Source organism: Mangifera indica, chromosome 5 (genome assembly GCF_011075055.1).
Source record: "Mangifera indica cultivar Alphonso chromosome 5, CATAS_Mindica_2.1, whole genome shotgun sequence".
Lineage (NCBI taxonomy): Eukaryota > Viridiplantae > Streptophyta > Magnoliopsida > Sapindales > Anacardiaceae > Mangifera > Mangifera indica.
The window spans coordinates 14332787-14350915 of record NC_058141.1 but is presented as its reverse complement, the minus strand read 5'-3'; the positions used below and the strand labels follow the sequence as shown (position 1 = coordinate 14350915).

At 37.0% G+C, this 18129-nt stretch overlaps 3 protein-coding genes across 11 annotated transcripts; 1 reads left to right on the top strand and 2 right to left on the bottom strand.

The window, feature by feature from the left end:
• The first annotated feature begins 29 nt into the window (after positions 1 to 29).
• Positions 30 to 5347, top strand: LOC123216006 (MDIS1-interacting receptor like kinase 1). 2 transcript variants are annotated; one of them, XM_044636352.1, is made up of 3 exons: positions 30 to 431; positions 2031 to 4787; positions 4881 to 5347. In XM_044636352.1, the coding sequence occupies exons 2-3, from the start codon at positions 2120 to 2122 to the stop codon at positions 5285 to 5287; spliced, it is 3075 nt and encodes a 1024-aa protein (XP_044492287.1). In that variant the 5' UTR covers positions 30 to 431; positions 2031 to 2119; the 3' UTR covers positions 5288 to 5347. The 2 variants fall into 2 exon arrangements, with proteins under 2 accessions (XP_044492287.1, XP_044492285.1); XM_044636350.1 differs by having other exon boundaries at positions 30 to 4787.
• Positions 5348 to 5686: 339 nt separating this feature from the next.
• LOC123216005 (auxin-responsive protein IAA11-like) lies at positions 5687 to 9164 on the bottom strand. Of its 3 annotated transcripts, none has more exons than XM_044636349.1 (5): positions 8601 to 9164; positions 7328 to 7650; positions 6838 to 6967; positions 6298 to 6359; positions 5687 to 6205 (listed from the first exon to the last, which is right to left on the bottom strand). In XM_044636349.1, exons 1-5 carry the CDS (start codon positions 8909 to 8911, stop codon positions 6156 to 6158), a joined length of 876 nt encoding a protein of 291 aa, XP_044492284.1. In that variant the 5' UTR covers positions 8912 to 9164; the 3' UTR covers positions 5687 to 6155. The 3 variants fall into 3 exon arrangements, with proteins under 3 accessions (XP_044492284.1, XP_044492282.1, XP_044492283.1); XM_044636347.1 differs by having other exon boundaries at positions 6838 to 6973; positions 8601 to 9144; XM_044636348.1 differs by having other exon boundaries at positions 6838 to 6973; positions 7328 to 7647; positions 8601 to 9119.
• Positions 9165 to 9744: 580 nt separating this feature from the next.
• LOC123216003 lies at positions 9745 to 16227 on the bottom strand. Of its 6 annotated transcripts, XM_044636340.1 has the most exons (6): positions 15708 to 16227; positions 13176 to 14848; positions 12538 to 12680; positions 12241 to 12375; positions 10673 to 10985; positions 9745 to 10138 (listed from the first exon to the last, which is right to left on the bottom strand). In XM_044636340.1, the coding sequence occupies exons 1-2, from the start codon at positions 15808 to 15810 to the stop codon at positions 13242 to 13244; spliced, it is 1710 nt and encodes a 569-aa protein (XP_044492275.1). In that variant the 5' UTR covers positions 15811 to 16227; the 3' UTR covers positions 9745 to 10138; positions 10673 to 10985; positions 12241 to 12375; positions 12538 to 12680; positions 13176 to 13241. The 6 variants fall into 6 exon arrangements, with proteins under 6 accessions (XP_044492275.1, XP_044492276.1, XP_044492274.1 ...); XM_044636341.1 differs by having other exon boundaries at positions 12241 to 12410; positions 12538 to 14848; positions 15708 to 16226; XM_044636339.1 differs by having other exon boundaries at positions 10673 to 12157; positions 12538 to 14848; positions 15708 to 16226.
• Between the last annotated feature and the right edge of the window lie 1902 nt (positions 16228 to 18129).

Below are 18129 nucleotides of genomic sequence, written 5' to 3'. Positions count from 1 at the left end.
CCAATGATCAGTCTTAGAGTGTTAGGAGACTTGAACCCATCTCAACTTAGCAGCCGCAGTTTGAATTTCAACTTCATAGAACTTGGAATAACTAACCAACAGATTAAAGACAAAAGACAATAAATCAACCTTCTTAACGGGTCTTGAAATGCCCTTAGTTTGGTTATGGGTCATTACCCCTAACGCCTCTCAAAAACACAGGAATAAAAATTAAGAATAGTATTAGTATCCTACTAATTAATCAATTAATTTCGCATAATAATGAAAATGTAAGTGGGTTAAGAATGGAATAGGCAGCAGAATTCATGAAGGGAGAGGGAGAGGGAGAGGGAGAGGAAGGGGCGCATGTTGATGATGTGCAGCATCTGATCCCTTTTCGATCGTGAAAGGCTGTTATCGGTGGTTTTTGGCATAAACCCATGTGGTGGCACGTAAGTTTTCATCTTAACCAAATCGCCATTTCCAATTTATAAACTCTTTCCCATTTCTCTCTCTAATAATAGGCAAAAAACCCACCGCTGATTCCCTTCCCTAGGAAGCTGCTGTTTCACATGGCTTCTAACCTACTTTAATTCACTCTTCTCTCCTAGCTGATCATTTTAATTCACTCCTCCACATGCCTCCATGTGGGAATTTGCAGTTTTGTTCTGTTTTTATATGTTTATCTTTCTCATGAATATCACTGATAATGTGCATCACTTCCTCCCATTTCCTCATGTTTCCCCTTTTTTAATTCTGGTTTCTTTTGGTTTGCATGTGGTCACAACACTAACATTCCTTTCTAATGTAACATATTTTCACTCTTTCCCTCCCATAGAAAGGAAAGTTTCATCTTTTTCTTTCCTTTTCTTCTTTATTTTAGATCATTTGCTTTCAATGAAAAAAGGCAAACTGCTGGTAATCTCTAGATTGTACCGCTACTTCCCATATGTGAAATTTTCATTTTGGATGACTGTGTTAGCTAGTGTTTGAAGGTAAAAAAGGAGAATATAAGGATAAAAATTATTAGAAAAAAAAAAAAATTAGTTGATTTTGTCTTTGTTCTGTGTTTGGATTATAGACATAACATGGATAGATTCCTTCTCTTTCAATCATAACCAAAATAACTAAAACTAACCTACTCCAAAGGGAACCAAAACCATTTAATTAATGTATGATGGGTTTGATCTGGTTCTTTAAAATAACCCCTAAAACCAGGACAATGTGGATTATTCAACTGAGGCAACCTCAGCATTATCTGCATCAGAATTATTGCAAATTAGAGTAAAGATTTATTTGACTCTAGGGGACCAAAATATATATACGTATGTACTGCTACTCATTGCCATGTGGGCTCAAAGCTGGGGGTTTGAATTGTTCACATGTTCTTCATCAAATTATTCATGATTCTTAATCCTTGTCATGCTTAGAAGTTACCCAAAAATCTTTGCTTGAGGGAAAGTCTTGGATGAAGCCTAAATAATTTGAGCATGCACCACTTCTGTAAAATACTTGAAAGTTACCTTTTAACAATAATCTATTCTGTGTATATATTATTCTAAGTAATCAATATGCATCAGGGTAAAAACCAGATCCCAGCTGTGAAATATGTCAAAGCCTTCAATGCTAATGAAGAATATTGAAGAAAGCAGACAGAGGGTGAAATACAAATACCCTTATAGCAGTTAAATGTTATAATTAAGGTATAAGATTATGATATAAAATATTAAAAGAAATGAAGACGAACGGCTTCAATATTACTCAATAGACTGTCATATTGATATAAATTCAGAGAAGTAGAAGGAAGTATCAGTGGTAGAACACATTCTTTGCCTATGTTTAATGTCGGAGAAGCTTCCAATAAGTCCAAAAACTTCCCCGTCATTACTTGCTGATTAACAGCTGTTGCAGAACCCAAGATCTCACGAGCTCTTCAATAATTAAACTCTAATCACATCTTTCTTTATTGTTTTTATACCAGCGCTTAACAAATCTTCTTCCCATTACTTCTCATATAAGCATAACATACTCACATTCTCTCTTTTTACTAGACCACCTCACCTCTCTAGCTAGCTGGTGTAGAGACTGACAATCGTGGAGAATTAAAAGTCATGAAGTAAAGGCAATCAAGAAGAACAGCATGCGGTTGAAGTTGAAAGTTCAGTTTTTGGTCTTGTTCTACTGTTACATTGTTTGTTTTTATCTTGGTCTTGCTAAGGTGGTGCAAAATACTGCTTTGAATGATGAAGTATTGGCTTTACTATCCATAAAAGCTGGTCTTATAGATCCATTAAAATACCTTGATGATTGGAAGTTGCCGGACAGTGGAGCTGGAAAATATTCAGCTCATTGTAACTGGACGGGAGTATGGTGTAACTCCAATGGAGCTGTTGAGAAGCTGGATCTCTCCCACATAAATCTTAGTGGCAGCATATCAGATGACATTCAAAGGCTACAAAGCCTTACTTCTCTAAACATGTGCTGCAATGGATTATCTTCATCATTCCCAAAATCTATAGCTAATCTCACTTCACTGAAGAGTATTGATGTAAGCCAGAATTTCCTTGTTGGCAACCTCCCAGTTGGATTCGGAGGAGCAGCTGGACTGACTTTGTTAAATGCTTCGAGCAACAACTTTTCAGGATTTATTCCTGAGGATCTTGGCAATGCAACTTCACTAGAGACTTTAGATCTCAGAGGAAGTTTCTTTGAAGGCTCTGTTCCTGTGTCCTTCAAGAACTTGCAAAAGTTGAAGTTTCTTGGCCTTTCTGGGAATAATCTCACTGGCCACATACCACGAGAGCTTGGGCAACTTTCATCCCTGGAGAGTATTATCATTGGATACAATGAGTTTGAAGGAGAAATACCCCCAGAATTTGGAAACCTTACCAGCCTTAAGTATCTTGATTTGGCAGTAGGTAATCTTGGTGGGGAGATTCCAACCGAATTGGGGAGGCTTAAGCTACTGGAGACAGTGTTCTTGTATAAGAACAATCTCAAAGGAAAGATTCCAGCATCAATAGGCAACATTACTTCATTACAATTGCTGGATCTCTCTGACAATTTGTTGTCAAGTGATATTCCAGATGAGATTTCTGAGCTGAAAAATTTACAGCTCCTAAATCTGATGTGCAACCAGCTGTCTGGCCAAGTCCCTGCTGGAGTAGGGAGGTTGACTCAATTGCAGGTGCTTGAGCTGTGGAACAATTCCTTTTCAGGCTCACTGCCAATTGATCTAGGAATGAATTCACCATTGCAGTGGTTGGACGTATCATCTAATGCATTTTCTGGTGAGATCCCAGCAAGTTTGTGCAATAGAGGCAACCTCACCAAGCTCATTCTCTTCAACAATGCCTTCTCAGGTCCAATCCCAACTAGCTTATCAACTTGTCAATCGCTTGTTCGAGTTCGAATGCATAATAATCAGATAGCTGGTACAATTCCCCTTGGGCTTGGAAAACTTGAGAAGCTCCAGAGGTTAGAATTAGCAAACAATAGTCTCACCGGCCAAATCCCAGATGATATTTCTTCTTCAACCTCACTTTCTTTCATTGATTTATCTAGAAATCAACTCAGATCTTCACTCCCTTCCACCATTCTTTCCATTCCAAATCTGCAAACTTTCATAGCCTCAAAAAATAACTTAGTAGGAGAAATCCCAGACCAATTTCAGGACTGCCCTGCACTTTCTGTGCTTGATCTCTCATCGAACTTTTTTTCTGGTACCATTCCAGCTAGCATTGCTTCATGCCAAAAATTAGTAAACTTGAATCTCAGGAACAATCTATTGACCGGAGGAATCCCTAAAGCAATAGCCATGATGTCCACATTGGCTATTCTTGATCTATCCAATAATTCTCTAACCGGAGGAATACCCAACAGCATCGGAACCTCTCCTGCATTGGAAATGCTCAACGTTTCATTCAACAAGCTAGAAGGTCCAGTTCCTGCAAATGGTGTGCTAAGAACAATAAACCCAAATGACCTTGTCGGCAATGCTGGTCTCTGTGGAGGTGTCCTCCCTCCCTGCATCCAGGATTCACCAATGACATTGAGACAGAGGAGCTTACACACAAAGCGCATTCTTGCTGAATGGATCATTGGGATCTCATCCGTTTTAGCAGTTGTAATCGCAGCTTTAGGTGCGCGATCTCTGTACAAAAGGTGGTATTCAAACGGAAGTTGCTTTGAAGAAAGATTAGAAATGGGCAATGGAGAGTGGCCGTGGAGATTAATGGCATTTCAGAGGCTTGGCTTCACAAGTGGTGACATTCTTGCTTGCATCAAGGAATCGAATGTGATTGGAATGGGAGCAACAGGAATTGTTTACAGGGCAGATATAGCGAGGTTGAACACTATTGTTGCAGTTAAGAAGTTATGGAGATCAAGAGCTGTTGAAACAGAAGGCAGTGGCGATTTTGTAGGAGAAGTTAATGTATTGGGAAAGCTAAGACATAGAAATATAGTTCGGTTATTAGGATTCCTTCACAATGACACCAACATGATGATAGTTTATGAGTATATGCACAATGGCAACCTCGGAGATGCCTTGCATAGCAAGCAAGCAGAGAGATTGTTAGTTGACTGGGTTTCTAGATACAACATAGCACTAGGAGTCGCCCAAGGCCTTGCTTATCTCCACCATGATTGTCACCCACCCATCATCCATCGTGATATCAAGTCAAATAACATATTGCTTGATGCAAATCTTGAGCCAAAGATTGCTGATTTTGGGTTGGCGAGGATGATGGTGCGAAAGAATGAGACAGTTTCCATGGTGGCTGGTTCATATGGATATATTGCCCCAGGTGAGTTACTACTTCTATTCCAGCTTTTGTCCCATTGACTGTCTTTTTTCTTGAATTCGAACTAAGATTAATAGTTGTACAATTTGTTTGCAGAGTATGGATACACCTTGAAGGTTGATGAAAAGACTGATATATACAGCTTTGGAGTGGTACTTCTGGAGCTTCTGACAGGAAAGAGGCCTGTAGATCCAGATTTTGGTGAAAGTGTAGACATTGTCGAATGGATTCGAAGGAAGATTAGAGAAAATAGAAACTTAGAAGAAGTGTTAGAGTCGAGTGTAGGAAACTGTAAGCATGTTCAAGAGGAGATGCTCTTAGTCCTTAGAATAGCATTTCTTTGCACAGCTAAACTCCCCAAGGACAGACCATCCATGAGGGATGTAATAACTATGCTTGGTGAGGCAAAACCTCGAAGAAAAAGCTCGAGTATCAATGATCAATTTACAAATAACAAACCAACCCCTGTCTTCAGCACATCACCTGTAAATGGCCTTCCGTAGGAACAAAATTCGATTTCCTTCAGGCTGTTATTTGTTTTATTTTTTTATTTTTTTTTTTTGGGGGGTGGGGGGGGGGGGGGGGGGGGGGGGGGGGGGGGGGGAGATGTAGAATTGTTTTGTTAATGTTTGTAATCACTGGTTTATATTGATGTTCAGAATATTATCAAGTACATGAAATTCAGACTTTTGTTGCAACTAAAGTTTCATTTTTCTGACATGAGAGCAACAAAAGTCTCCTTCAGTGTTCAATTGAAGGACTTCTATACTTTTGCAATTAACATTCCTCCTGTATAAGCACTTTCCATAATTCAACAATTTCAAAGAACTGAGTTACACAAACAGGAAAGAATATAACTTTCCTTTCTAGGACAGGATATTTCTCAGCAAGCTCCATTAAGATGATGATAAGTCTCTGTTATTCCATTATTGTGCCATAAAATATTTCCAACATTACAACGTTTAACTACTACTTTGATGATTAAGAGGAAAAACAAATGTGGAACAGCTTAACCCAGAAACAGAAAACCAAAAAACAAGGAAAAACAGATCTCATTTTTAGGTGCGTCAAAACAAAACCTGAAGTGCTCCAGTATACACAGCATCAAACATAGAGTTCACCTAAGTGTGCATGTATGTATTACATAGACAAGTAAGGTGCTTTGGCTTCCAAAAAGTATGGTGAGAATTCCAAGAGACTTGCAACGAGGAATGAACAAAAATAAAACAGCAACCGCAAACAAAGACATGTAGGGGACTGATCTCGATTTCTCAAAATAACTGCATTGTTTAGTATCACTTTTTTTTTCGCTTTTGTGTATCTCCTAAAATGTGTGAGTTTTAATCTCATTAGGTTAAAAAGAAAACAAGCTTAGATGGGCTTGTTTCTCTGTCTTCCACTACTTTCTTGTATCCTTGGACCTGCAAATAAACACAAAACAAGCATAATCAGAATGCATTAAAATAGAACATATGGGATGGTGAATCATTCCATTTGGTGCACATGTGCATACCAAGTCCAGTAGCTTCAGATGTCCTCATGATTCTAAGCCGCTTCACAGAGGTAAGGAACATCCTGAATAGAAATCAAGTGACAAAATTAATTTCAATGCCAACCTAAATAGATGACAAATAATAAACTTTAAACTGTAGAGGATAACTTCCACAACAGGGTATTTACATAACTCTTCAAAACAACTAATGGAGCATGTTTACTAACTTCTCCACCATTCTCCAGCAGCATTACATGATTGTATGAAGAAAAAAAAAAAAGTGCCCAGGCATACATACAACAATAAATAGAGTGCCTTATAGCACTCTACCAAGGAATTGTCATCATATCTAAGTATACTTAAGTAATAACAGCAAAAAGATCTTTGCTTCAATGAAGTAGTTCAATTTGATAACGGCTGGAAGAAGTTGGGCCACATAACTTCAGGATGTTTATTTCACCAAGTTTTCATGGAACTGTAAGTTTGTGAAAAGCACCCTTGAAAGGGAGCAACTAATTCATGGATTAATATCTAAGCATATATGTGCCAGTGAGTACATACCCCCAAGGAACATCTCCAACAAGCATCCAATCTCCCTCCTTGTCCTCATAAGTAAGCACAAAGTCAGACATTCCATCCAGCAATTTCAAACTTCTTGTTGCTTCTACCCTTGTGTCATGTTCCTGTATGCCTGATCCTAATTACACAGTGATGCCTCAATCAATAAAACAGCATGTCTACTTTAATGATTATCTTCTAAATAAACTTCAATTAGCCATTGTCTGAACTCAGCTTTTCTGGAATCATTTCATGTCTTGTAGGATTATAAATTTTGTAAGATTTTCAATATGCTGGCCTAAATTTGAAGGGAAGAAAAATCAAATAATCCAAACCAAATTTGAGAAGAGAAAAACAAGCCCTTAAAACTTTTCTCAATTCAGAATGCAGGAAAATAGAATAGAAACATTCAAACTTCATGATCAGCAGAGAATAAAATGAAAAATAATATACTGAATATTATTTTAGCCACGAGAAGATATGAAAAACTCACTTATTCCAGTAACATTTATAGTTGGCCTGAGGAACATATCCTCCAGAGTCTGTGCTAAGGTCTCATAGCAGCTATGAGTACTCAGATCAACCTTCCTTCCAATTGGAATTCCATCCATATTCACCTTCACAAACAGGGAAGTCTTGGTTTTACCAGTACCATAGTTCTTGTTGCTGCCATTGGTAGTATTCTCTACCACACCATTCTTTCTTTTGTTTTTCTCAATCATTGAGTTGTATTCATCAGTGGCTACTGACTTTGCTTGATTGGTTATGTTGTTCATCCTGTATGCCCTAATAGGAGGCCATCCTACTACTTGACTGCTTCAAGATTTATATTAAACCAGAAATCCAATACTATCAGTTTCAGAAAAAGTTCTGAACCCAAAGTAAGAAGCTTAAATTCATTAGAACTTCATAGTATGTTAACAAACATTAATGAACGATGATATAGACAATCAACCAAGTACCAGAAAACTTCACTGAGAAGAATAATTTTGCACTTGGAATGCTGGCGGCAGTCTCCAAGGAATTTCAAGATCACTAGTTTTTCTTAATCATCTCAATTGAGAAGGGGTTTTGTATGTAAAGGGATTTTTTTTTTTTTTTTGGGATCAGAGTGGTGTTTTGGATGCTATTGCATGATTTCGTATTGTGCTTACTTTCTCCTTGTAGATTTAATATATTTTCTCAGTTCCAAAGACAAGAAGACATGCTTGATAGTCTGATCCTAAAATCCTATATTAACTCTAAACTGAAATATATAAAAGGAATCAAGGATCAATTCACAAAATTGGGAGACACACACACACATATATATAATTTTGCACCTAAAATGAGATAGTTAAGAGCCAAACAAACACATCTATTAGAAACAAGGAATATGATCAAACAGAGACCCTGTCATCAGATGAAACCGGATCCCCTAAATGCTCCAAAAAGCACAAGCCTGAATTTAGGGTTGGTTAGTAAATTAAATGCATATAATAATGAACTTTAACAGATACCAAAAATACTAAGCAACCAAAACGCTAAAAACGAAGTGCCAGCAAAAATGAATTCCATAATCATAAGACAAGCACCTATAATCATTTCTTAATCAATAAATTCCTATAACCATATCATAAAAAAAATGTAATAATAGAAATTTAAGCCCTGTTGCGACCTATCTATTAATAAACTCACAAGTGGAAACAAGACTAGCTGAAAATTTACAAAGAAAACGAATCATGAAATAGAGATAGAAAAATTTAAAAAGCTAGAGTAAGAATTACCTGTAAGCATTAGCCACAGAATCAGCACTTCTCTTGGCACAAGAGGCATGACTAGGTTTGCCCAAAGAAGAAGAGGAAGAAGAGAAAGAAGAGGAAGAAGGGAAATTTTTAGCCGTGAGACTCGTAGCATATTGAGCACCAAAAGACGCTTGTTGTTGAAGCTTAAACGCAGAATTACCAGCCCCACCCCCACCAAGACTTAAACCAAGGCCCAACTGGAGGTCGGAATCATCCGGACAGGAAGAATCCTCAGAAGATGAAACCAGATTATCATCTCTAGACACCGTCGAAACTGACCCACTTGCAGACATATCTACAGAGAGAAAAGAAAAAGAAGAAGAAGAACAAACAAGACAGATTGTTTACATAAAAAGATCAAGTAAAACAAAGAAGAAAGAGAAGAAGTGGTTTAAGTTTCGAGGATTCTATAGACGACAACTAGTTTTAACAAAGAAAACAAAATTAGGATTGGTGGTGGTAGTGGTGATGGCGATTGCCGTATGCCCCACCTGTCGGCTTTATGCGCCTCCATCTTTTTTATTTCTTCTGGAGTCTATCGTTGTTGGTCAACTCAATCCACTAATTTTAACTTCCTTTAAATTCAAAAAAAAAATCATAAATTGGAATTGATAAGACATACAGCTTTTTGTTTGCTTGGACAAAAAATAATAAAAACACGAAATTCTCGCAGCCAACCACCGCAATGCTCCCAAGACAACGCGACAACGGAGACCACCGTGTTCATCACGATGTTCTGACACGTAGAGGACCACATCATTTACACAAACGCCGCCCTCTCACTGACAACACAATCAATTACGAACTCTCAACCTCACCCTCGCCATCAATTACATTTTAAACTCCGTTTGAATTACGGCAAAGCAATTAATTCATATACGGCAGTTGTCCATATCGACGGTGTAGGTTGGTGTTATGGACCTGGAAACAGAGTCCACGTCAAAACCCCGCATAATTGAATGCTCCGGCATCTTATAAGAATATAAACAATAATCTCTATAGATCATTTATATATAAATTTGTATAAATTTTTATTCATTATTTATGTTCATAATATATACATTATGCATAAAATAAATAAAAACTGGCCATTAGATGAGGGTTTCATTGGACAAACCCAACAAAATGTATGAAGCTTCATGTTTGGTGATCATATCCAACTCTAAATCCAGAACTGTAATTCCAAGCTTATCAAATACAATAGCTGTTGTATCTAATGGACGTGCCAACTTTTCTTATTAAACAAACAAAATTCTGCAGAATTTTTTGTGGCAGAATTTTTTGTGATGACCACATGAAGAATAGCAAGAGAAAAGGAAAACCTATAAAAGCATCAAATGTTACAGTTTACTGTTGCCATTGTTTCTCCTGTGGTTGAGGGGTGGAAGCTGAAGGTGACAAGTTGTCCGAGATGCTGATTCGCATTGTTTGTTGCTTCCCTTCGTTTTCCGGAATGCGGAGAAGAGCATCCATGATTAGAATTTCCCACTTCTGTGGCTGTAAAGAGGAAAACCAGCTGTCTGAGAGGAAAAACAAGGATATCAGAATTTAGTTACAACAAGATTGCTAAAAAATGCACAACAGATTAAAAAGTGATGACAAATTACCACTATATCTCACTCTATTCACTGAACTCAAATCCAAACATCAGATAAAGAATATAGTATATTGATAAAACTATGTACACCCAGAGTATCCAATTAGGTATCCAATATCATTATGTGATTGAATAATTTTGAATTAAGAATTAAGTGATATTCAATCACATGATGACACATCATCTGAGTACCCAAAATTGGATACACATAGCATTGCTCATGGTATATAACATAACACTAGTCTTGCATGTATTTTCTTCTTCCCTTAAAAAAAATACTAACAATAATCCTTGGCTGAACTTCTTTTTCTGAAAAAAGGTAAAAAGCAGTAGCAACCACAGTTTCAGGAAAATGTCTCAGATATGTAAGCTGACTAGTAATCAAATTCGAGAACATGATGAAATCCTATCCAACATAAAGAGTACAGGAGACAGGGCACTTAAATTCGGCACAAACCTCCATTTTGGACTGCCTTCAACTGGAAGACTCCATTGCCTTGGGGACCTGAGACTGGAAATGTGCAAGAAACAGAATGTCTCTTGTGAGTCACTTCAAGAGATGCATTGTACCATGGGCCCTTCTTTATTGGTTCTCCAATAGACTTAATGATAGCCTGATTCTTACTCGCTTTCTCCTTTGCCTTGGTGAAATTTTTTAGGCAAATGATAAATATAATTGGCAGCCTTCAAATTTCTCAGTTAAATGATTTTATAAAAACATTTAGATGAAGATGATAGCCTCATTCTTACTCGCTTTCTCCATGGCCTTGCTGAAAATTTTTTAAGCAAATGATAAATATAATTGGCAGCCTTCAAATTTCTCAGTTAAATGATTTTATAAAAACCTTTAGAAGAAGATTAAGAAATTGTTTTTGCTTGTGAATACAGTAAAGTTTTTGTTTTGATAAGAATTAGAAAAGTGAAGAATCACAGAAAACCCAAGAAGTTTTCAAAGCAACAATAACTGGCATTCATCATTATAAACCTTCAACAAACAAAACGCACACAAAATGCCGCAATTCTTGGCTTTCCAGTATGCTGTTCATAAATTGATATAACATGGAATAGTGCAAAGAACTAGCAGGAAAGAAGCATATTTACTCCCTTGCTAACTAGACTGGGTACATACAAAATATTTGTTGACTAGCTCAAAAAAGTTTCTATTGAACAGCACTAGAGAACACTTTCTACTTCTCTACTTCATCCTATCTCCACCTTCAAGTACTAGGAAACCGGTCTCTTTCTCCCTTTCCAACACAGATACCCAAATTTAGGAGATGAAAATTATAACTAAAGTTAGAAACCAGCTGATTTGTTCAAAACTAGTCCCAGTTGATAGGTTCTAGTTCAGCAGAGGAGCTACAGGATTTATATAAGATTACTGTTTGTAAACAAACTTGGCTGGTGCCTATGCTGGAGGTTCCTTTTTTCAGGTAAAATCAGTTCCCTAGTTCAATTAGATCATGTTGGGTAGGTATGCATCTAGGTATCTGAAAAATAATTCCTTTGGTTTAAATGTTGAATTATATTCTTTTAAAGTCAGAACCAATGATTTTTGCAAGAGGCTTGCAGCATATATCTACATTTCATAATTCATACAATAACATCATCCTTGTGGTTCACCATTTATGATAAAGTTCCTACACTATCTGCAAACACTAATTGCTGGGTTTTCAAAGGAAAAAGATCTACAAAGTTTGAAGTTTTAGGTTTCATTAAAGCAAGGAAAATTTATTAATATACAAATAAATTTAAAACATCTGATTTGGGCACTAACTCTCTTTTTGAAAGTTCCATAAACTATAACTTCTAATCAGATAGCCTTACACAAAATCAAGTTGCCAAACGTCGAGTAACTACCTTTTGAATGAAGGGCTCAATAAGATAAAATTCAAGAACACAATACGCAAATTACAGAATCTTACGAAGCCTTGCCTGAATTCTTGATTAATAAAACAAAAACTTTAAGTTTAGATATCTCAATGGCAAGCCTGACAGAATAAATAAATGACTAAACAAGTATACCTGCTACAGCTATGATAAATAGCAAGGTCGTGAAGAGCGCTCAAAGCCACACCACCGGTAACCATAATCAAGACAAAAGACACGGCTTTACAAACATATGACTTGCTTTTTTCATCATCCGAAGGCTTTGCGGAGCTGCAAAATCATTTTACCAGTCAAACACCAGAACCCTAAATCAAACACGCATTGTTATTAAAGTAAAACGAAGGACCCAAATAAAGATATAATAAAGAGAATTAATAATCCAATCCTTACGAAGTTGATAAAAAAATTGAAGAGAAAAAGAAGAAATTCTACCCAGAACCCTTCGAAGATTGGGAGCTCCTAAATAAAGAACTCAACCTTCTCGCCAACATATCTCTCTGACTTTTGATACTTTTTCTTCTTTCTCAACTATATGGACTCTAGCAGGTGATTACTTTGTACCTCCGCCGCACCGGCTGCACCATTTAAGTTGTTTGGAGAGTCAGAACACTCGAAAGAGTTAATTTGACTCGAAAATGCTTTTGGTTAGAACCGGGTAGAGACTAAGCATCTGCAGCCCATATATCACGGCCCCAATGGACCCGTAAAACAGAAATACTTGATCAATTCATCTTTAAAAAAACCAATATGAACAAGATTTTGGGAGACCTCTTCTTGGAGACTCATGTAATTCTCTAAACTAGTCTTTTATTCGTCATCAGTTTTAGTTCAATGCAAAACCCAGATTCTTGGCCAAGTGAAATTGCACAACAGAAATTAATTGTCTCAGTCTCTCTGCATTCTTAGCTATTTTACAACTCTTGTTATGTCTCCCAAGAAATTCTGTCAATATAAAATTGTTTAATTCCAGTTTGCAATGTAAAATCATTTCCAGTGATTATGATGCATATTCCACACAACCCTTCCTCATACTGATAACAACTTTTGCTTTAAATGCAACTCTATCCTACCTTTTAATATCGCTATAAGATTATGACTATAATACAGGCATTACAGGCTTGAATTTCAGATTCAACCTAGCCTCTTTCATCGCCCACCCAATTGTTCTTCTCCTTGGGCCCAGTAGGACCTTCCTCCCCGTACAGCTCTAGTGGGAGCTTATTAAACATGGTTTCAAACGGATACCTAAGTCTCACAGGCAAAATATTCATTATTTTATCTAGCTCTGTTCTGGAATCGTAAACGATCTTTGGACCCCATTCTCTCATAAACTGCAGCCAGCCAGGCTCAGTAACAACCCCATCTCCAAGATACTCTGCAGCAACAAGTTCATAATGGGTGCTTGAATCAACAAATAAATTACTACGAGCAGCATCATTTCTCACTCCGATTCCTAATTTTGCTGATCCTTGAATGTAGGTGCCAGGATGAGGAAAGCTAGCGTGTCCATTTTTTGTGGAGTAAACAATGGCTTTATTCCCCTCTATGTATTCCAAATCATATGCATTCACCCATTCACCACCACTGTGCTGCGAGAAGTATATACACCACAACTCTCCAGTGAAGTTGCTTATACGGAGTGTGAAATGTTCCCAGTCACCCACATGCTGACCAATCTTGCTGAGAGCAATGTTCATGATTCCAACTTTGAGAGTGCCAGGCCCATTGAAGGGGCAAAAAATCCACATGGCAATATCGGTGAATGTCCCACCAAGAGCAGGCTTCACATGAACATAAACCTTTGCAGTTTCCAAGTTTCCACGTTTGACGCTGTGTCTCCTGTCATCATGCGGCAAGTCTATCCAAAATTTCTTATCATTTGTCCCACCACCAGGTAAATTCGAGCCACTAGGATCGATGACCTCACCAATCAAATCCCCATCTTTGTACAACTCTGCTCCATTTTTGAAAAACCATGAAACAGAAGATGGCAAATAGATTTCTTCAGGATGAAAGAAAAGAGTTGGTCCATAATGATTGATGAGTCCATGAATCTGATCGCAATTTGGCATTGCATGTAGCGTAGGATCTAAATTCTTCAGGCATGCAATATTCAACTCTTCCCCAGAGTTCAAGTCACTACTGCAAAAAAATGTCCCCACAGAGACACCTTTACCCAGCATTCCTCGGTCATGAGGTCTTGTGCCCCAAACCCGGAATGGAAAATTTGAGAACTTAAGACAGGTATCAAGTACAAGGCAATAAGCTTCACATTTCCCTGTCAGGTCACCTCGAACGCATCTAACCTCATCCAAGTCAGGTTTGTTTGGAGTGTTGGTAACCAAAAATCCCACGGATTTATAGCCCTCAGGGGGCTTGGGAAACCAGAAGAAGCCACAACCTTCATAGTTCTCCTCATCCTCATCAGCTGAACTCCAAACTAATGTATAATCAACAGGTTTCTCAAGAGCTGGTGAGTAAACATGATCAGAAAAATGACTAGCTTCTGGTACAGAAGAAGCCACCTCCTTAGCCAGAAGAACAAATCCTCTCAACGGCCGATTATCGAAATGGCAATAGTGACCAAGGCAATAAAACCCATTAGGAATTCCCACTGGCTTATAAAATGTAACCTGTTTTTTCTTGTCCTGCAAAAGATCACAGCTCCAAATGAACTCAAATCTGGAAATTTGAACAACTTCTATTTCTCCAAGATTTATTCTTCCGGAGGCAAATCCTTGACCTGAGAAAGTAAACAAACAATTGCAAAGTTTAGTATGATAATAGCAAGCAAGAACTCAAAGAGATGGCAACCCGTAAAGAAAAGAATTGCTTTATATCATTCAGTTGAATTTACTTTAAAATTTTGGGCATCTAAGAAATCTAATAGGTAATGGTGGGGGAGGAAGCAGGTCCATTCACCAATCAAGTTTAATCAGAAATATTCTACCATGAAAAGACTACAAAATTAGAAAGCAGATTGCAGTATAACCTCCACACATTATATAAACTTGTCTAGGACACACTTCTCCAAATGCTTTGACAAAGAAAATATAAAATACAATAAAGAACAAAGACACAGGATAAAAAGCAGATAAAAGAAAATAATTTCATGCTGAAAAACCATAAACCACTATAACAGAGACATTCAGATTATCAATTTAAATCTCGATAAGCTCATTCCTACACAACTATCAATTTTTAAAACATTTTCTTTTTCCAGTAAGTTGTTTACATGAATTAGCTTGTTCATTGCCTACAAGCCATGACAAATGATCCTGTAGAGACTGACCAAAACAAACAGAGCAAAGAGATGGCCAATTGTTAAGCATCCAGCCAAATCATCTAAAGTTTTAACCGTAATGAGCTCGCAAACTGCCCATAAATATAATTTACAGTAAAAATTATATGAAATGTACGTAGATTAAAAGCAACACCAATCAATTAACGCCTACAAAAATCAACATTAATGCATAATACGCGACCACATGCAGAAGCGGTAATCCAACCCATGAACCAAAAACAAGAACTAAACAAAAAATGAAATAGCCCACGATTGAATTTGCAAAAAGATCAAAACTTTATAATCCAAATTGTGATACCTTGAGGCCAATTGGGAAGTGAAGCGGGCAAGGAGAAAGTTCGAGGTTGTGCAGGAGATGAATCGGAGAGTGTGCTCCAATAAAAACAGTGGCAACCAAACATGCTGCTGCCTGAAAACGTTCCAAATCTCTCAGACGATCTTTAAGTTTCGAATTTGTTTTCGTGTTGCAGCACAGAAACTTTTACACTCTTCTAGCTGGGTATCGTATTCCAATTTTCTGTCAGATCAAATCTCACATTTCGTGGGACCTTTTTTTTTTTAACCTCCTGAATTATGGCAATACTAATATTTGAGAATTAACCACTATTCCCATTTTTCTTTATTTTAAGAAAGAGAGAGAGAGACAGAGAGAAAGAGAGAGATTACGAGATTTAAAAATGCTTTTCAAAAGCTCATTTATGAAATGTGATATTTTCACATGTGATCTGATGCTTTTAATTTTGATCGATGAATTAGGGTTTGGGAAAATTACCTTTGATCCACAAATTCATCTGAAAACTATAAATTCATCATGAAGCTTCCAAACAGTTATTAGGGTTACTCTTTTTTTAAAACCACATATTAGAGATGACAATTTCTAACAAAATTTAAAAGTTTTGGTCTTCTCTAATCCTAACAAAAAAAAAATTCTTTGATAAAAATGAAAAACTGAAATAAGAGAGAGACCAAAAAAACTCCCCAATTGGGGATGGATCGAGGACGATGATACATGTGTTCCCTCCTTGTCCCATTTCGCCCTATCCTGTCCCTATTTACATCCTTTTATATTAATAAATTTATTTAAAATATTAACATATCTTTATAATTTTAAATTATTTATATTTTTTTAAATTTAATTAGGTTTTTATTATACATATTAAAATGATTAATATATGATATTTGTGATATTTGAAATAGTAAATTGATTTTAATTTAACTTAATTTGTTATTTAATTATATTTATATTATATTTAACGGGTATGAAGAAGAGATTTTTTTCTTATAGGTACAAGGAGAAAATTTTTCTCTACGAGGATAAAAAAAAGATTTTTCTTATTGAGAAAATGATGGAGAATCATTGTCATTCCCGTAACGAGAATGATTGGAGATGGAGATTGATATATCCTGCAAAGATAAAAACGATGATTGATATATCCTATAAAAACGAAGATAAGGATTAAGATCCTCGCCTTGCTCCTCTCCGTTGCCATCTTTTTCACGTACCGACCCAAGGCTAATTACTATATCATAGATAAATCAGTTCATGCAGTCAACTTGTATTCTATTGGATCCTTGGGGAAGAAAGTGGCATGAAGCTCTTGGGTTGGGCATATAACCATTTTGTTTGAGAAATTAATATTGATTTATATCATTGGCTATTAACTATGACCAATTCGAAGACAATGTATTGTGCAACGTGTTGTCAAATGAATCGATTGAACAGTGTCAGTCAGTCAAGTAGCAACTTCTTGTGTATGTAAGATGAAGATGAGGAGCGCATCAACATCAATTCTTGACCCTCTCATTATTCATTTTCTAAGAGAAGTACCAGCAAAAACGTTAACAACAACATAAACAATTACCGTGAAACCAAGAACCAGTGCCACCTCCCACCTGTCTTTCCCCATACCAACCGCCATAACCGCGGCAATAAATTACTCCCACCTTCTGTCCCTTGCAACTCTTCCCCGCAGTTGCTGACCATTTCTCTGATTGCCATAATGGATTTCCTGTCTGATGGAAACTCGGAAGCACTAGCTTATACTTGTTGGAGCGATGAAGAAAATAATACAAACAAAAATCAGAACCAACCCCAGATGTTTTCAAGGAGAAGCAAATGCTTGACGTTGGAAACAATACTAGGCTGGCATGAAGACGAGGAAGATGAAAATGATCTAGAATTTGACAAAGTGGCTATGGAGGAAGTGAGTTCAGTTTCAGGAACGAAATGGGAAACACTAAGTTATTGATCAAGAAATGTATCTTGCAAGAGGAATTGGCATTGGCGGGGAAGGCGCTGACTTTAATGGAGAGTCCAGTGGGGATGGTGGGGATAATCATAGGGTTGAGGAACATTAGAAGAGGATGGTTGAGGAAAATCCTGGAAACCCTTTATTCTTGAAAAATTATGCTCAATTTCTGTATCAGGTGAGTCCTATTCTCTCCATTAAACAATGAATTGCAAGTGACTATAGACTTGTGTGATTTTGACAAAGAAAGACTTTGGGAGAGCACAGGAGTACTACACTAGTGCAATTCTAGGAAATCCAGGGGATGTTGATATTCTGTCACAATATACTAAGTCGACATGGGAGCTTCAAGGCGATGAAGATAGAGCCTCTATCTATTTTGAAAAAGCAATCCAAGCTTCTCCATAAGATAGGTATGCGGCATTGTATTCATTCCACTTTCTTTAGCTTAATTACTTTACTGCTGGAAGA